General features: G+C 45.1%; 1 protein-coding gene across 4 annotated transcripts in view; it reads right to left on the bottom strand.

Moving 5' to 3' along the window:
* The window catches only part of USP3 (ubiquitin specific peptidase 3), an 84502-nt gene that overhangs the window by 39474 nt on the left and 26296 nt on the right, over positions 1 to 18732 (bottom strand). The window contains exons 1-2 of one of the 4 annotated variants that reach the window (XM_075431835.1): positions 2463 to 2486; positions 1744 to 1897 (exon numbers count right to left, since the gene is read on the bottom strand). The exons of 1 other annotated variant lie outside the window; for it this stretch is intronic. In XM_075431835.1, the coding sequence (XP_075287950.1) occupies positions 1744 to 1897; positions 2463 to 2471 (163 nt within the window). In that variant the 5' untranslated portion in view covers positions 2472 to 2486. Of the gene's footprint in view, positions 1 to 1743; positions 1898 to 2462; positions 2654 to 3231; positions 3352 to 18732 lie in introns of those variants that run through there. 2 more of the 4 variants (XM_075431837.1, XM_075431841.1) reach the window with 2 other exon arrangements.

The following is an 18732-nucleotide window of genomic DNA, read 5'->3' as shown; positions in this document are numbered from 1 at the left end:
AGAGTACTTTTCATAATTACACGATTTGCACAACAGTGCTGAAGGTGTGGCACATCACACAAATCCAACTGATTCAGGCTGTAACACTTTGCAGTCTTGCAAGTGCCTCCAGCTACTCCGCTTCCAACTTCAGCCGGAGTTTCAGAGAAATTGAAGTGCATGGAAAGACTGCAGTCTCACTGGGATTAGCAGACCTCTGCATGCAGTGTTTCACGTGACAGCACTGACTAAAAGCCATTTTCAATTTCTGTACAATTTCTACTTTATATACTCATCTCCTCTCCTCTTAAACGCCCAATTACAACAACAACAAACTGCCTCTGGATCTGCAAAAAGGCATTCTGTGCTCTCTTTTGATAGTCTTAAAGCTCCTCAAAGCAAATGCGTGCTGCTTTCTGCATCACTAACTGTACAGAGCACGCTTGACTGGATTAAACACCCCAGGGAAAGCATGCCATTTGCTAAACAAGAGTGCTTGCACTCTCAAACTTCCAAACTACACAACAGTAATATGACAGACGTTCTAGAGACACTTAAAAATGAATATACACCATTACTCTTCAATTTGGAGCACAACTATGCATACTTGGATCAACACTCTTGCTGTCCATGTTTCCTCTTACTGCTTTTTTAGGAATCTTCCTTCATTAAAGGCCTCCATAACAAACCTGTTGGGTAGCTTCTCGGGGAACTGATTTAGGCCAAAAGAGCAATTCAGGCTGGTGCACATGCTGCTCCAATCAATTCCCTAACTTCAGTAAAGCCAGCTTCCAAACATCAGCATCAAACGCAGCACCCCTCCAGTACACAATGACATGATATTCAGTATCAAATATCACTATCCACAAGTGCCTCCACATTACTTTGTGAAGTGACTGTTGCAGTCAGGAGAGCTGCTGAGGAGAGGTGAGGAAAAAGTACTTAGCTCAGTGTGACAACCCCAGCTCCTCAAATCGCCAAAGCGCAAGGTAACGATAAAAATAGCCACTGGCAGTCTGAACTAAGAACTCGGCCTCCAACCCATTCTGCAATGTTTTGCTATCGCTGGCAGGTCACGTGGCCGCCCAAACGCTTCCTGTGTCAGTACCTTCTCTCACTCTCCTTCTCTGGAAAGGTCAGCAGCAACTCAGAACAGGACTGACGACAAGTTCTGAGTCATTTTAAGACAAAGTGCTTGATGAGAGACGCCTTATAATTACAGACCGCAGAAAATTACCTTCCAAATATTCCAACTGAGGCAACACCAACAACAAAAAGAACTGAGCCCACAGAACCTTAGGAAACAGCGTCAAAAGCAATAGAAAATGCACTAAATTTTGACAAGATATTAATTTATACATATCACTTTCTCTGTTTAATTTCATATTACTAAGTTGCAGCAAAACCAGCAAAAAACAAATGGTATTTATTGTGACCCAACAGAAACCAGAATCACGCATCTTTAAAAAAAACAATCTCACTAAAACGAGCACAAACAAGCAAGAGACAGTACTCTATATACCATTAGGGAGTTAACGTAACAATAATCACACATTACTAGCCCGAACTGAAAAGGGAGGTCCTGCATTTTACTGTACTAGTAGGAATGCAAAAGTCATCTTTAAAAAGAACAATTTGCATTTGCCTTAAATCAACAAGAGCCTGCCGTCTGTTCATCGGAATGTTTTCGATTCAGTGTACCTTCTTTTTTCCCTAGCCACTTAAAAATTCAGTGGTTATGTACACGAGTACTGTGTGACTTACTATCTTCCTTCAGAAGTACAGCAGAGGCACTCCCCTCGACATCCGTCTGCTCAGTTCCCCAAAGTGTCTGGCACCTTCCTCCCGCCTCCCAGCTGTAACACATCAGTTGACGGCCCAGCAACTGGCTCGCCCTGCGAGCTTGGGGGAAACACCTCTGAACAGCAAAGAAAAACTTGTGCTGATTGCTGAGCTGCTTTGTTGAGAGGCAGTATGCCCAACAGCATCCCGTACCTGTGAACTGGCTAATTTATGAACTTGGAAAGTTATATTAACATGTGAGAAGATATTTTTAGTTTTGGCATTTTTATCTTTTTAAAGTTAAGGGTGGTTCCCCACTGCCATCTGCTTCTGGTTGACAACTTAGCTTACCCTTGATGCTCTGAAGATAACACACAGACCTACAGAGTTAGACTTCTTGTCATTAATTTTTTTTCAGTAAAGAAACGTTAGGGACAAGAGATTTTCCTGTACTCCTCCTTCCCTTCTAATCACCCTCCCCATTATTCCACTGCAGAGTGTACTCCCTCTAAAATCAAACGCGTTACAGAGTGAAATAACTGGTTTTGCCGAAGGAAGCAGCAGCACTACCACACCTTGGCTCCAGGAAACTGCAGCCAGGGAAGAACTCCAGCAAGCAGCAGCCCCCCACACGAAAGCACAGATACTGCGAGACAAAGGACGAGCAACTTTCCTTCAAAAACAGGAGCACCTTACAATACCTCCGGCATTTCGGCGCTCCCTGCTTGGTCACGTCACGCCCTCAGCGTAACTTGACCGCGTCTGCTTTCGCACCGAGCGTAACCCAAGGCCTCGCAGCCACCGCACACGCAGCCATGTGGCACGGCGGCGGCGGCCCTCGGGGGTGACCCCTCGCAAACCCGAGCTGAAGCTCCCGGGCACGGCCGGGGCCGGGACGCGACCCCACGGCGGCCGCTCGCGCGGCTGGAGCGCAGCTCGGGGTCAGACGGCCCCGCCGCCGCCCCGCGGGCAGAGCCGGTGAGCCAGGCCCAGGGCTCCGCAGCGCCCGCGCCCAGCGGCCCCGGCCGGGAGGGGCCTCCCGGCCGCCCCTCGGCACGGCGCTCGCTCGCTCAGCTCCCCCCAGAAGCGCGTTAAACCCCACCAAACGCAGCACAGGGGCTCTGGGAGCGGCCCAGCGACCGCGCTGACCCGCCGCAGCCGCCCGCCCCTCCCGCCGGCAGCCTTCCCCGGGGCAGGGCCGAGCTCCTCCGCAAACAAAAGGAGCGACAGGCCGCGGTCCCGCATTCCTCCGCGCCCGGCGGGGCTGGGGCCGGCTCCCGGCCGGACAAAGCCACGCAGGCCGGGCCGGAGCGGGGCCTGGGGCTACCCCCCCGGCGTGTAGCGGCGGCAGGCCCGCGCCGGCCGCGGGGAACAAAGGAGCAGCGGGAGGCGCCCGCCCGGCTTGCAGGGCCGCGGCGGGGCCGGGCGGGCCGGGGCAGTCAGGGCCGGGCCCGCGGCGGGCGCACTCACCGCTGCAGCACCAGGAGGAGGGCGAGCCCTGCGGGAACTTGGCCGAGTCGGGCGCGATGCAGACGCTGGAGCCGAGGTGCGGGCACTCCATGGCGAGCCGGGGGGGGGGGGGGGGGGGGCTGCTGGCGGCGCTACAGCGGCAGCGGCCCGCGCGCCACAGCCATCTTCGGGCCGGCCCCGCGATCCGCGCGCCGGGCTTTGCGGGCAGCCGGCTTCCCGTCCGCGCCCGGCGGCTCGCTTACCCCGCCTCCCGCCGGGCTTTCGGTGGAGCCGGCCTCCCGTCCGAGATTCCGCCTGCCGGGCTTTCCGCGGGGCCCTACTCTCGCGGGGCGGGCGGGCCGCGGCGGGGCCTGGCGAGCGTCCGCAGGGGGGCGCCCTCCCGCCTCAGTGCCTCAGGGGCCGAAGCCGAGCAGAAACCCACTTCCTGCGAGACTGCTTTAGGAATCGGCAGCGCCGTGTGGGTTTTCAGAGGAGATACTGCAAATGCTCGTGTCAAAGATGTCTCGGTGGTCACAGATCTCCTTGGCAGAACACTGTTCTTTACCCCCTTCGTGCTTTTTCACCCGGTTTACACAAGGGGGGGAAACTCGGAGCGTGAAAGATCCAGTTTTCCACAGCGTCAGAAACTACTTCGACTGCACTCGGTGGAGTTAGTTTGTATTCCTGGCTGTGTTGTTAGAAGCAGAATTAGTCCGTAGAGATCAAAATGCGAATTAAATGGCTGCACGTGCTATCTCAGCACAAAACCATGGAGCTTCCTCACACATCCCCCATCCTTAAAACCCCTCACATCTGAGCAATTGGGTAAGGAACATTCCCGACAGAAGATTCACAGGTTCTACAGAAAGCGTATATATACAAGGATATAGTTTTCTAGCAAAGGCTGTATAAATAGAGCAAAAAAGAATTGGGAAGACAGAATTTTAAAAATTGTTTCATACAACGCAGCTGTGATACACATCTAAGAATTACTTGTACAAGTTTAAGGAGCAAAAAGGTGGTCATATTAGCATGCTGATAATTAGCCAAGGGCTCCTTTGGTTTATTCTCTGCTCTCCATGCTCTGCCACAATGTATAATGAAGACATACATTAAATTAAAGCAGCAGTTTGACTGCAGTTGCCTTCTGTCTTTTCTAACCGATGCATACATTTAATTCTCTTGTCACGCCCCACCCATGCTTACACACAAACAATGAGAGAGAAAGCTCCCTGGGATCTGCCCGGCTCCTTTTCCCTTCCACAGCGTCACTTGGCCTTTTCTCAGTGGTATTTTGCAACCATAGTTAAACCAAAATGGTTCTTCTCTCACTGTGTGGATTATGCTAGCAGTACATTTCCTCTTTCAGAAGTAAAGAACTGGTCAACAAGGATTAAATATGGTAAAATAAACATGTTTCAATACTTTTAATTACCTACTTTCATTTTAGCACTCCCATACATGACTTTACATTTGATGTAATAGACCTGGAGAGGAGAATCCATTTCCTCAGTAAACACCACCAGAGCCCATCTCACAAGAACAGCATGGCTTTGCACAGTCACCAGAGCTGAACCCCTGCCAGGATGAGCTATTACATCTGTACTAACAGCAAGGTCCTGAAATCAGCAGAGCCACAATACCGCGTATCAGAGCAGTTTTTATAAGCATAGCCATGCTGGAAGCGTATCTTCTGGCGAGACACGAACAGATCCAAGTACATGGTAGGAGTCAATAGGACATGGCCACCGTGTTTCCCCAAGCCCCTCACGGACTTAGTGACAGTCTGAAAGGGGTAGCAGATAGGAATGAGCATCTCTGTTATGGGCGGGGAAGGGGGGTGTGGAGGGCTGGTAGTATCTTTAAGAGAAGATGAAGATGAAAAGGCATGATCCATTGCAGCTAAACTGTAACGAATGTAGCGGACTATGGAAGAATGACATCCTCAAAAATGTCTAGAGATGTAAGGCCTATGTACTGCTTTCCCTTAGAGTTCCTCTTTTGAGTCCAGAAGGCTGCAAACTTGCACGCTTCTCAAAGAAAAAAAGCCCATGACTTTGGTTTAATTTAAGAGGCCTTTGACCATCGTCTATTACCTTTATTTTCAGATGCAACTATTCAACGTGCAATATTACGCACATAGAAGAATGTCCTTTCTCCCCTGCTGTGGAGTCATTAAGATCCCAGTCACAAAAGAACGAAAGGTGCTTGGAGTTGCGAGGAGGTTGGAAGGCACTGTGTAACTCTGCTAAGCACAGCACTTCCTAGAGTGACAGACACCAGTTATAACTCCTCTGGGCAGCATTTTGCTGTGAATGAACTACTGAATAACAAGGTGTCAGCTTACTAGATAGGTAAGATAGGGCCTTCATCTTCTGACCCTGATGTGTCATGTTTAGGAGCCAAAACCATCTCCCCTGCGACACCTTGTTCCTTTGCAAGATAGTAATGGAGTTTCATTCCTCCTTTCATTTCTGGGTTGACAGCCATTCAATGAAACTCTTTGAACAGTGTAGTTTTGCCCAAATATTTGCACGTTTCTTCATTTTAGTTGCCATGCCCACAGCAAATGTGCTAGCCTTTGCATTTTTTATCTCTGGCTGCCAAGATAAATAATTAAGTAAGGATGATTCAGTCTGTTTGGGAGTCATGATGCATAGCAGTTATCACATATGTGAGGATGCATAAGGACAATTTAGAAGAGCAGTAAGTATATTTGTAATGCCTCTTTGCCTACTGAAAAATAATTGATCAATAATGCAACTCTGTGAGCACTCAGATCTCAAAAGCACTACTACAACAAGGGTGGTTTTAAGTGGCTTGCAGTGACGCATACATGTTGAATGCAGAGGAAAACAGGACTAGAAGTTCTGGGTATAATTTTTCTCTTCAGTTTGCCTTTTCAGTAAGATTTCCTGAGTACAAATCACTTCATTTGGAACTGGAGTCCCATCTCTTGCTCCCATCCTTCCTCAGATCAGAGTAGTTTAGATGACAGCTAAGAGAAATCCTACAGGCATGCTCATAATGAGCGCAATAAGAGAAGAATAGGAGCTTGTGAATTAGCATTATAAACTAGAAATTTATATTTAATATAGCTCATCATTGCCTCCACTACAACAGATATATTCCACACAGCATCCTCTTGTGGGATATATGTAGTCATCCATCTGTCCTATCGGCTCCATCTGAGAGCATCTGAGCCTGGAATTCAGCCCAGAGTTGGTACCTCGCATGCATGCTAACAATTTACAGTGGGGAAGTTTGCCTGGAGGGTTCTTTAGTTCTGATGTGTTTCTCAGAAATAAAATCTGTGGTCTTAAATATTTGAAAACATTGTCTTGCCTCCCTTGCGTGTGTATTACGATACGATCTAATGATGCAGTAGCAGAGTTCCCATGTGATCCTGGCTTCCTTCAAAATCACTGGATGAACATCACTCAGTGGATCAGCTGAGGCAGACTGTCGCCTTAGATGACTTCCTCATCTGCTGCAGAAATTGGAGAGCGTGGAATGAAGAAGGGACAATGCTGGAGGAGTGGAATGAATGCTAACCTGAAGAACTAGAATCCTTTGCCAGACCTTTCTTGCATGCCACCTGGCAAGTTATTTAAACCAATTTTTTTCCTAAGTAGACCTGTTCCCTTAAGTTAGAAGTCTAACCTCCTTCTCAACTACAGCTGAGGAAAAGAGGCCATCTCTGTTCAGAGCACACATGTTGCAGCAGTCTTCCTGTCTCTATGGCTAAACATCCATCCTCAACTGCTAGACTGAATGCATAATGACAGATATTGTCTCCCATTGCATGTTTCTTCTTTTCCAAGTGGTAAACTCGGAATGTGTGGAATGAGATTGGCAGATGCCCTGAACGCTCAGCTGAAAAGGATATTAGCAAGCCTTTTGCTCTGAACACATCAAGCAGCAAACACTCTGAGAACACTACAAGCCACTCCAGACCTAGTAGAAACTTGATAGATTGGCCTTTCACGTCTTATTTCCCAAAGATGTAACAGTGAAACATTCAGATACGATAGCAACAACAGTGGAGACTACACAGAAACTCACCACATGGAAATTAATTCTTCACTCAGTTCAGATGCAACCCTGAGGCACAAAACTGGCATGGAAAATATCACCAGAAAGCACCAGAATATAGGTAAGTTCTCATACCGGGTCTCGGCTTAATAAAACCTTCACTAGAGGCTGGCCTAGCAGCTTGGCGAGTTATATGCCATCTCTGCAGTGCACAGGAGCTTAGCTGCATGCGTCTGCGTGTGAAAGTATGCTACAGCACATTAATTACCACCAGCACGTTTCCGGCTGCGTGTTGTCTCATTAACAAATCTCTTTCCATTTCCTGCACGCCCTCTTGAAAACAAAGGTCACACACTTTTTCCGTGTTTGATTATAACATCACAAGCGACTCCCTTTACAAGGTTCAAGGTTCTTCTCTAAAAGGCAAGATGCCCAAGATGAAGGACAAAAATTTAAAACTAGGCAAATGCCCCGAGCAAGCCTCTGTGACAGTATTCAGAAGCTCAGATGAAAGCATGTGGGTAGGCATGATCCCTCCGAAGCATGCCCATGACCCTCCTGCACACACACCTTGAGGGATCGGGGTGGCACAAAGCCTTGTGTGAGGCACTGGGTAGCGCCCGACGACCAGAGCCTTCTGCAGCCCCCTGCTCACACCGCCATGGGAAGAAATCGCACAAACTTCTGCTTCCACAGCATTAAGGGTTCTCTCCAGTGCTAAGGCAGGGCCCCTCATTTCTCAGTGAGTTGCTTCTTGCGGGGAATAACGTAGACTCTAGCAGTACAATTGTATTGGGCTGATAAAGATTCCGTCAGAACAGAAGATAACTTTCTTTTTTTAAAGTCTAATTCAAGTATGTATCTGAGGTCTATAGAGCAGCTGTGTTCCGTAAAACACACAGAAAAGAAGGAAACTGGCCAAAGAAACTGCATGCTATCAACAGGATCCCTGTGGGCTGTACTGTCTACAAACATGCACACACACACACACATATATATGGGTTTTTTTCCTTGTGTATTTCCCTCGGGGAGGGGGGGGTGTATACACACGCATTTCTCTAGAAGGGCGTTCCTTCACACAATCAGAAATACGGGTCAGATTCCCCCAGTGGTATACACTGGAGTTGTTCTACTACCTTGAGTTCAGTCTAGCTGAGAGGCTGCCGTTGTGTGTTTCTTTCAAAGGAAATCAACAGGTTGTTTCCCTCTCCTGTAAGCCTGTGAGCCAGAGCAGGCCAAAGGCACAATTTGTTCATGTCCCACTGTCAGAAAAAAACATGTCCTTTTCCACAGTCTGTGTTTGCCCAAAGAGATCGAGAATGTTCTGGGCCTTGACAACTTGGTATTCCATGAAGTCTGTTGTAACAGAACTGATTTTCGCCTTGCTGAGCACACCTGCAAAACCCAGTCACTAGAAACAGTCATTTGAGGTGATGCAGTCCTCTAGATTGGACACTCCTCTGCAGAAACCAAACAGTACCTCAGTATTAAAACTCTCCAAAATAATCTTGTTGTTTGCAATACAGTGTTAAGAATGCTAAGTGGGAATGCAAAAAGTGGGAAGTCTGCTGCAGCCTGGTCTCCCAGACGAGGGGGTTGAAATCCTGCGGACACGGCTCCAGATCACTGTATTCTGAGAGCTGTCACTGGGCAAGAGAGAGTAGCAGTAGAAAGAAGAGAGTAGTGCAACACTGTCCTCCAGAGTCCGCTCAATAGCGCAAGTGCATCAGGGTGACATCCAGCAGTATTATTTCATGTCACTGGCATTTAGCTTTTCCTGTAATCAGTTATGCGAATTTTGTATTATTTCAAATTGCTGTCCTAAAAATATAATGATGATTCTGTACTCGTGCTTAAGACGCTTCTAAGATCAGCAGGCTTTATTTCATCCTATCTTAATCAAAATAGAACATTTTGTAGCCAACATAAGACTTCATCACAACTGAACAAGGCTTACTTACTAGTTTTTGGCAAAGAAGGCAACTACAGGTATAGTTAAAAAAAAAAAAATAGGCAGCTCAGTTTATATACTGTGTCCGAGCCCAGAGAACTCCCAAGCACCCTGTTGAAAGAAAACCTAGTCTTTCCTATTTGCCTGGAAAATGTGATAGCTGGGACCAGCCTACACGCCTACCTCTTTGATCAAGGAACATGAAACTGTTCAAAAGCACTTGAGTAATTCCAGAACCTAAAATTCATTAGTACTATTTCTCATGTCACAGAGGGCAAAACCATAGATGTTTCTAAGCCACAAACACTACATGTTTAAATGGCGCACGTTTTAAATTTCACCACTATGATTAGCTTGTTAACAAATCTAAGGAAAATAGATAATAAAGCAGTCACAAAAATTAAAAGAAGAATTACTCTGATGATAATCTGGGAGGACTGGGAAGAAAATGAGATAGTATAGAATAATACTATTTCAGATAGAACTCAGGAATCAGAACGTGAATTCTATTTCACATTTCTATTTGCCTGCGAAAAGAATGTGTAAAGAAAATAGAGTAAAGGAAGCGCTCAAACTAATTTCTAAAGTCCCATTCCAAACACCTAAAAATGGTATGATGGGAAAGTCCCAGGAAACTAATATGACTTCTTCACCTCTAACATCTGTTATTCCCATGTTGAATATTACTACAGTGAAAGTATCGTATGTATCTGTGAACTGTAACTGTACACAAACAATATCGCTTTTCCCTCTACATTAAACAAGGCTGTTGGTAGCCAAAACACTCTACAAGCTATTTTGGGTTCTTTGTTTGCTGTAAGCTACAAAGGCATCCCATTTGTCTCTCTGCTGCATGTACTACTGTACTGCACGCATATTAGATCTTGGTTCTACTTTACCAGCCACAAAGAACTGTAAATATTCACATAGAAGGTGCCAGTGTCTCAGAGTGTTTTGATTCTGAAGTGTTGTGACTCCAAAGCAAAGCATTCCTGGGAAAAACTTGCCATTGTACACAAAGACAGTACAGACACTTGTCCGATAACTGAGTTGAGTAAGGCTTGTACTGGCTCACAAATGGCAGCATTTTATTCTGTTCGGAGATCAGCTTATTACCAGGGAAACAGGAATTTTCTTGCCATGTCACTAGGATTACATTATTTGTTGTTATTTTCAGGCTCAGTTATTCACAATGTTGAGTAACAATTTGAGTTGTGAAAAAGCAAACCATTAATTCAGATTTCCTTTTCTCACTCCCTTCGCTTAACATCTGCTAATTCAAGGACTGAACAAGGCCTTCTAAAATTTTTCTGCTCTGGCTGGAACTTGACACTGAGATGGTAAAATACAGTGAGAGGGAGATATTCAGCTTGCTCTGAAACAAGAAGCCACAGGGATGCCCTATGAGCACTACTAGATCTTTCAAAGCAGTCTTGCTAAGCTCCAAACACCACATTGATTTACTCATTACAGCGAAAAGTGAATGTGCCAACAGCTATTCAGTGCCATAATCAAAGAGCTGCTATGACCTGCTGATGCAGATAGTCCTGTATTTTGAAGAACAAATGTAGCTGTAGAAGAGATGTAGCTGAGTTTTCTGGGATTTCTGGGATTCTGACTTGCTTCACACTGAAGGTCAACACTCAAATGTATTTTTAATCATTTAAATGCATGGCGTTTTGTAGGTGGGGAGGATCAGGAAGTTAGTAAGTAGCATGATACAATTCACATTCAAGAAAACTATCTGAAGACCTTTTATAAAATTTTAAATCTGCAATGCCTATTATTTCTTTCACTCAGAGCCTTGTACAGTTAGACTCGATATAACTAAGGGAACTACTTAAAAATATCTACAGGTCTACACTACTACTTCTCTGCCTGCTAGACTCTAGAATTTACCTGGGCTGATTACTGTAATGCCTGTGGTCAGGAATTTATGGTGCACGATGAAAAATTATTTATTGGTGCTCCCTCAGGAAGTGCTCAGTAACTCCTCCACACTCGCATAATGCAACCCAACCATCCCCAATTCACTGTGGCGCTGTACCACATTAACACGCATTTCTGTATGTCCTGAGATCTGTGTGTCTAAAAGAATCTACGGTGACACATAACTGCAGTAAAACCTTTCATTACCATGATTCCCTTTTGTTAAAAGTGTGCTTTAATAGCAGGGACCAGAATAAATGTTCCAGTCAGTGAGTGAGGAAGCTTGGTAAGACCTGCTGCATTTTGTGGTCCCTCCTTCCCCCATCCCTAGTCACTTAAAGATAGTTAGGCAGCAGCTGCCTAACTACATTCTGATGGCTTCACTGATTCAAATATCCCTATCAATGTCATTCCATATTTCATTTGAACCACTTCCCATGGTTCAAACACAGAAGCAATGTAAAATAGGCTAAAACCAGATGACTAATCAACATCGATCCCTACAGCAGGTTAGCAGAGTTTTGTAAAGTGGCAAAGAGCTAGAAAAATTATGCAGGGATCTCATCATAGTGATCCTTGCATTAAATTATTATTGTTTCAGTAGATCACTTCAAATGTTCCATTGTGTCCTAGAAATTACTAAAGCCTAGGGAATGTGAGACTTCATTGCTGTACTGTTTCTATCCTAACCACAGCATTTAGAGTAGGTAGAGACTGCCAGGCCTGCACTTTGAGCATAACAAGATTTGACTCTTGTAAACATAGGACTGAATATCCAAGCCCAAGAAATTATTAAACTTGTGTGGTGTGTAGTGTAGTTTAAAAAAAGGGCTTTTAATTGAGGACACCCAGTTCTCCTTTGTGTCACTCCATGCAACTTCATGCAAGCCCAAGGGAAAATGGCAGGCTCAACATCTTTCAGGAACAAAAGGGCCAAAACTTTGAAGCACAGGTTAACCAAGACATGCTTGCTGGACATAGGATAATTTTCTTTTGATGGGTAAGTGTAACAGCTGTAGTAGATCAAAAGGCTGATATAAGTAGCCACAGCATTTAGGTACTCATAAGCATGGCACGTAATCATGAATCTCGCACCCAGGTTCAGGGCATGAGCCTTACACCATTGCTATCAGTATTTCTGCATGAAGGTAAAGCTTCTCACTGCAGTCTTGCTCTAAGGAAACAGGTTAACAAGCCTGACTTCTTATTACAGCTTCTCATCTGCACAGACAACACCACATTTTGCCATTCCTAGGATAAAAGGCTGGGATGGAGCCACTCCAGCCACGAAGGCAGAAAGGAAAGAGAAAACACCTGACAACAGCAACTTCAGTTGCTGGGCTGTGGATCAGTCTGACTCCAAACTTTGCCATACCCATCCGGCCTCCTTCTGCCTGAACACCAACCACAGCCACAGCCAGACTGGTTGTCCAGGGTTGTGGCACTGGCATTTCTGCTTGCAGCAGGCTGCTATTCCAGGCAGCTGTTTTGCTAATGTCTAGAGCCAACCCTGGCTGCTAACTACAGAAAGAGAACCAGTACGTCACCTAGTCATATGGGAGAAAGCAGATGTTGTTGATGGTGCTGTAAAACCATTAGCAATATGAAACCACAATGTATCATGTACAGGGAAGGTAAGATTTAGGACAGCCTGCAGACTTCACTTCTTCCTGCAAGTATGTGCACTGTGTACTTTATGTATGTGTTGTTGCACATGCTGCTTGTATTGTTTGCAAATTATTCTGTTCTCAGAGACCTACAAACATTTCAGAGTTTTAGCAGTTTGAGGTTGTATTTAGTTAGCTGGTTGCAAGTTGTTAGGGATTGTGAAGTTGCGTCACTAAGGGCTGAAATTAAGGAATGAAGTTAACAGTGAAATTAAAAACCCATCAGATTTACCATCATCTGGACAGATTTGTGCAGCTAATGTGGAAAGATTCTTCGTGCATTGCCTGTCAGTGAAGAAGCCATTCCCATTCCCAGCAGCACCTCTGTGAGCAAACAGTTTGCAGCAGTTCACGGTTCTGCAAGAAGAGAGGCTCTTTCAGGAACGCTTACAATCTACAGTGTTGGGTTACGCTGGTCCCCCTTCACCCTATTTGCTATGATAAATGTAGTGGTTATTGCTACATATGAAATACCGCATTGCAGCTCTGGATGCAAGACTGCTGCAGTAAACAAGCTGGTGGGAGAACTCCAGCAGTGCCTTGTCCCAGAGGCTGCACGAATCAATCCCCTGCGGGGAGGTTTCAGACCAGCAGCTGCACCGCTGGTGCGCTGCCTTCCTAAAGGGAGTAGGGGACAGAAGAGGTGGACTCCCTGCATTCCTGGATGACAGTTAATATTTTAAAAGATTTTCAGAACATGTTATTAAAATATAAGCAGAATACTTTTCACTTAAAACACATCCATTTTTCATGCCTTCATGCAAAGAACTGGCCCCCGTTTCCCTCTCCCTCTTCCCCCACCCCTAACTCCCTGGCTTTTGCAATCACTAATAATAGGTTTACATTTCTGGAAAACTACAACACTGGCTTCTTTCACACTGGCATTTAAAACCAACGTATGACTGGGAAAGTGTTTACCAGCAAGACAAACCAAGCAAGCTTTTTATGTCTCCAAAGCTAATAAAACACTGCTTGGAGCACAGCTTGCCTTGAGTTTCTACTCGAGCAGAGCTCATACTGCAAGCTGAACATGAGGAGATGGCTATTTTAATCATCCTGTAGTTGCTTAAGCATAGGTTCTCCTGTTGATTTAGAACAGTCTCAACCCAGAACACTAAGCCATAAATACATCTGGAGCTGAGGCTGAAGAATAGTTAATATTCATCTCTCTAGTTTTATTTAAAAATACATCTTTAGATCTATCGGTCTGTAGCAGACATCAGTGAGTCACTCCAGACAGCTTAAAGATATTTTGGAAAAAGCTGTAAAATGAGTTTTTAGGTTTGTTTTTCTTTCCCCCCCCCCCCCCCCCAGTCACAAGCAGACTTGGCATAATTATCTGGTTTTGTTTTGTACTAGAAGGATAACTAGAGTTGTGTAGAAGTTAATGAGTACATAACATCCCTCAGCCACACAGACACTCCAAGAGAAGCAACAGGACTTCTGGTCTGACTGCAGCCAGCCATCCTGTGTTGATGAAGCTAGCGGAGCGGTGACAAGCAGCCTTTGAATTCATCCTCTGTGCAGCAGCGAACTTCTACACTCAGAGTAAAGAGCACAACTGCACCAGTGGAGGGAGGAAACAGAGCAGTGAGGCCATTTTTCCAACCTTCCCCAGTTCATACTGCTTTATGGGTCTGGCTGGCTGCACTGTGGAAAGTATGCAACATCTACAGATATTTACAATGGTGTAGAGACAGAAATTAAGCAGGAGGAAGTCAGTCACACAGCCAGAAACTGAAATCCAGCACGGGGACTCCTGGTACCTGTCCAGATCACTCCTTTCTACCCTGCCCTCTCAGAACCTGGATCAGGCCAGAAGTGACAATTGAAGTATCTGAATGCCTCTGTCTTCCCTACAGCAAGACTTTTGTCTGGTTGCTCCTTCAGGGTCTCATTCAAGCTCTTGAACCAACACCATGACCACGTGTGGTGAATGAAGCAGACAGAGAAGAGGGCCAGAAACAAAATGACGCTGTTATTCTGCAGAGTATTTCTTGCAGGATCCAGGAGTGCGAAGCAATAAGGAGAAAGCTGTGTTCCATCTATAGCAGAATGCCTCACTTTGCTGTACTCTGCTTCTTGACTTGTTTGCTTGAACCTTTTTTTAACCGCCTCTTTGGGCTTTCCAGTGTGTGCAGACAGGACAAATATAGTGACTCACAAGTGAATACCTATTATTTAGTTGTTATATAAAGCCCACCAGAAAGCACCATGAATTCACATTTTAGGTTTGCTGGAAACTTTTGCTGGAAATTTGTTCTGGTCTGTTGCCGCCTCGCAGGGATCCTTTCTCACACAAATCCCCCCCGCCCCCAACACAAGCAAATGCTCAACATATTTTTAAATGAGTACAGAGAAACACTGTTAGTCACAGCAGTGACCACAGAAAAGCTTTTGCCTTTGAGATTCTTTTATTATTTCATACAGCTTTACTAGGTAACCTGTCATAACATAGGATACCATCTGTGCTTTACGTGTGGTGGCAGAGGTGACAAGGAAATTTGTTGGGGCCTATTTTAGATACCAATTCTGGCTGCACATCATTCATAGAGTCATCATTCAATGACTTGGGTCCTGAGTTCCACTCTAATGATGAGGAGAGATCTGAGTCCCTGATAGTGTGGAACCTAGGACAGGCTGATAAATCAAAGATTACAATGAAAAAAGGTGAGGCATCTTTCTCCAGAGGGATAATGCCTGTGGAAACCCCCCTCTGCGAATTCATGCATCTCCACACGTCAGGCTGGAAAAGCAGAGAGGTACTGTTGAGTGGGCTCCCCTCCCTTCTGCCCCCAGCCATGAGGTAAAGAGGAGTCGTATGATGTAAAAAGGACATTTCTGCTTTTTTTTTCCAAAAAGGAAACTGAATGATCATGCCCAGCACTCCTCCAAAACTCCTGCGTAACTGGTATGATATGACCCTTTCCCATGCTCTAGCATAGGAAGCATTTTAGGAATTAATTTGCAAGAAAAAAATCCACAAGATATAACAAGGTATATGCAGTAATGGCTGTACAACATGTATTCCATGGGAAAAACACAATAGGGCAAAGCACAGTGAAGACTGGAAAAAAAGCAAAAGAAATTTTGTCTGAGCATATATTGTGTGATGCTGTCAAAGCTGTGCAAGCAAGGCCAAAGCAATCACAAAGATACAAGGAGTATTTCTAATTTCTTGCAATCTGGAAGCGTATCGGCTTCATCTCCTTTTTCCAAAATTCTTGAGTCTAGCATTGTGAAACATGTCTGCTTGACAAGGGCAGGATTTGATTTAGCAAATAAAGTTGACAATTTGCATGTCAGAAATACAGCTATTCCTGGCAGCCTCAAATCTCAACTGCAGAGCTAATTTAACTCTTTCCATATAGTCTGGAAAAATGGCTATTCTGCCTCACTTATACTATGAACAGCTTTCACAAAAAGACCTACACAACCTATTCCATATATTGTGTAGTCATTAAAGGTCTATGGACTTATTGCAAAGGGTGACAGCATCACTTGTTATCTACATTTTTCATTTCTTTTTCCTGTGTCTCATTCTCATACCTACTGTGATAACAATAAAGGGCATTGCCGTGATTAAGTAATTTTTGGAATAACAAATACAAATAGAGTATTTATTAATCCAAAAATGAAGGACAAATTAGAGAACATGAGCTAATAGAAAGCTGTTTCCTGATACGGGAGCAAAGTGTCATTGCTGTGCCTGTCACTGCGTACCTGGAGTTCGGAGTTTGTTCTGCATGTGGTGCGTTACGAGCTGGACATAGTTAGGAAATGGGGATTGGCTGATTTTGAGGAGAGAAGCAGTGGGGACCCCAGAGATCTTTGCTTTTGTAATCAGATTAGCAGAACTCAACGGTAAGTGAGACAGAGCAGACTTTCCTTTGCTGATGAACTGCAGAACATGTGCTGGCCAACTCCATGTGCACAGCGATTTTAAAATCAAGGATATTGACACACGAAGGTGTTTACTCATGTCTGCCTACTTGCAGCACTCAACCTGTGTGTCCACTGCAACTGCTACCATACCGAAAACACAAACATGAACAAGGAGCTGCTCTTCTTGGTGTACTTAAGCCCAAGCGCTGCAGAAAGCAGCAGTAATGATCTTGGCTGGCGGTCACAGCAGCCTCAGTGCACTGCATTCAGTAGAGTTCACATATGTGTCTCCCGAAGGACAGCACACGTTCAGATGTATCATGGAAAACAACAAAAGAGTACGTTTTCAAACTAAATTAGTATTTTGCTAATTGAAGTTACTTGGGAAGATGGTCTGCAGTGAGACCACTTCATACGCCCTGGGGCATCGGAGAAACATGCAGCCCATGAACAGATGTAATAGAGGGCTGACTTGGTTATGGCGCTGCCCAGCTCGAAACATAAATGTCTCCATGATAAGTGTATTCTTCTCTAATTTTTCTTATCTCATGGCCATTTACCCTATCATTGTCTAATTTCTACAGCACTATGTCCTGGGAAGCAATGTCCCGCCTTTTTTCTGCCCCCAATTCTACACACAGAGATTGGGACAAAAAATTGGTACAGAAGAATTTAACGGAAAATAACTGTGCTGATAACAGTGCATCTTCTGCCCTTTGAAATACACCTCAATAGTGGGAATGATCAGTTTTTAAATCAGTTCCATTTGTACACTGTGAGACTGAGGTAGTGTTTAATACTTCATTGTGTTTGTCACATCGAGGTGCCATAGAAGCCAAAGCCTCAGTGTAATTTGGAGGTGGTCAGCCCGTACTGCAAACTCCTGGTTAGGCAGATCACAGTTGGATGGTGATAATACTCTGGTACCATTGCTACAGGGACCTCTTGTACCATAAGCCAGCCAAGCTCCACCACCTTCTCAGCTGCGAACAGCAGAACTGGAAGTTTGGCAATGAACTGCTCTAGAGAAGAACAAGGCAGAAAAACTGCGGAACAGAAATAACGGAACTGCTAAGCAAATCTGTATTTAGGCCAGATAGCACCCTATACTTGATCCGGCTTTTAAAAAGGATTCATGATCCTTAATTGCTACAGGTGGGGAGTGCTGCCTGCTAACTGGTGCAGGGCCTCAAACTCTGGGTACTGTAAGCTCAGTTTTTCCCCAACATCGGGACATTATGCAACCAATCAGTCATCCCTTGCATTCCTTTGGCCCAGCTTTAAATTGGGAAATCACAGCTAGGAAGAAACAGGATACAGAATCATCTTATATTAGAGTATAATTGCACTTCTGCAGTTCCATTCAGCAGGGAATCTCATGGCAATACTGAGTCTTCTCTGAAGCCCATGGTCCTGCTGGGTGGTTGCGTTCTGTTTTTTTTCTCCTTTATCCACATCATCTTTCACCTTCCCTGTTCTTCACCCTACTTCTTGCATACTGCATGGCAAACCTGTATTTTAATATGGCAAACATCCACATTCCTGGAAGACAGTTTTCAGCATAATGAGTTGCCTCACACTTGTCCTATGCCCTTTCCAGGATGACTGTCACATTAGTCCTCATGTCACTACTGCCTTGACAAACACCACTGAGGTTAGGAGACAGTGCAAGTTAAACATTGATGAACCCACACCACAAAATTTCAGCCTGGCCTTTTGCACTGGGGATCCAAATCTACTACTCATGAGCCCCACCAGTCTATGAAAACCCTGCTCTGTCTCTGCCTTGGACTGATGCTGAGATGAAAACCAACGGCTAGCAAACTAAAATTCCTCAAAGACAGAATAAAATGGCAAGCCCCGTGTGGTTCATGCAGAATACAGGCAGGCAACTGTGTCAGGGAGCTTTTTTTTCTTTTTCTGTGGCTTGTATTTACAAGCAAAGAACTTTCTATCCAGCTAGCCTTGAAAGCACAAGCACTGCCTGGAATTCCTCCTGAGGATGTGAAGCCAAACTACAGCAGAAACTGGGGAAGGAGAGGTGTAGATTGTGCA

This window comes from Opisthocomus hoazin, chromosome 10 (assembly GCF_030867145.1).
Source record: "Opisthocomus hoazin isolate bOpiHoa1 chromosome 10, bOpiHoa1.hap1, whole genome shotgun sequence".
NCBI lineage: Eukaryota > Metazoa > Chordata > Aves > Opisthocomiformes > Opisthocomidae > Opisthocomus > Opisthocomus hoazin.
This window is presented reverse-complemented; position numbering and strand designations above follow the sequence as displayed.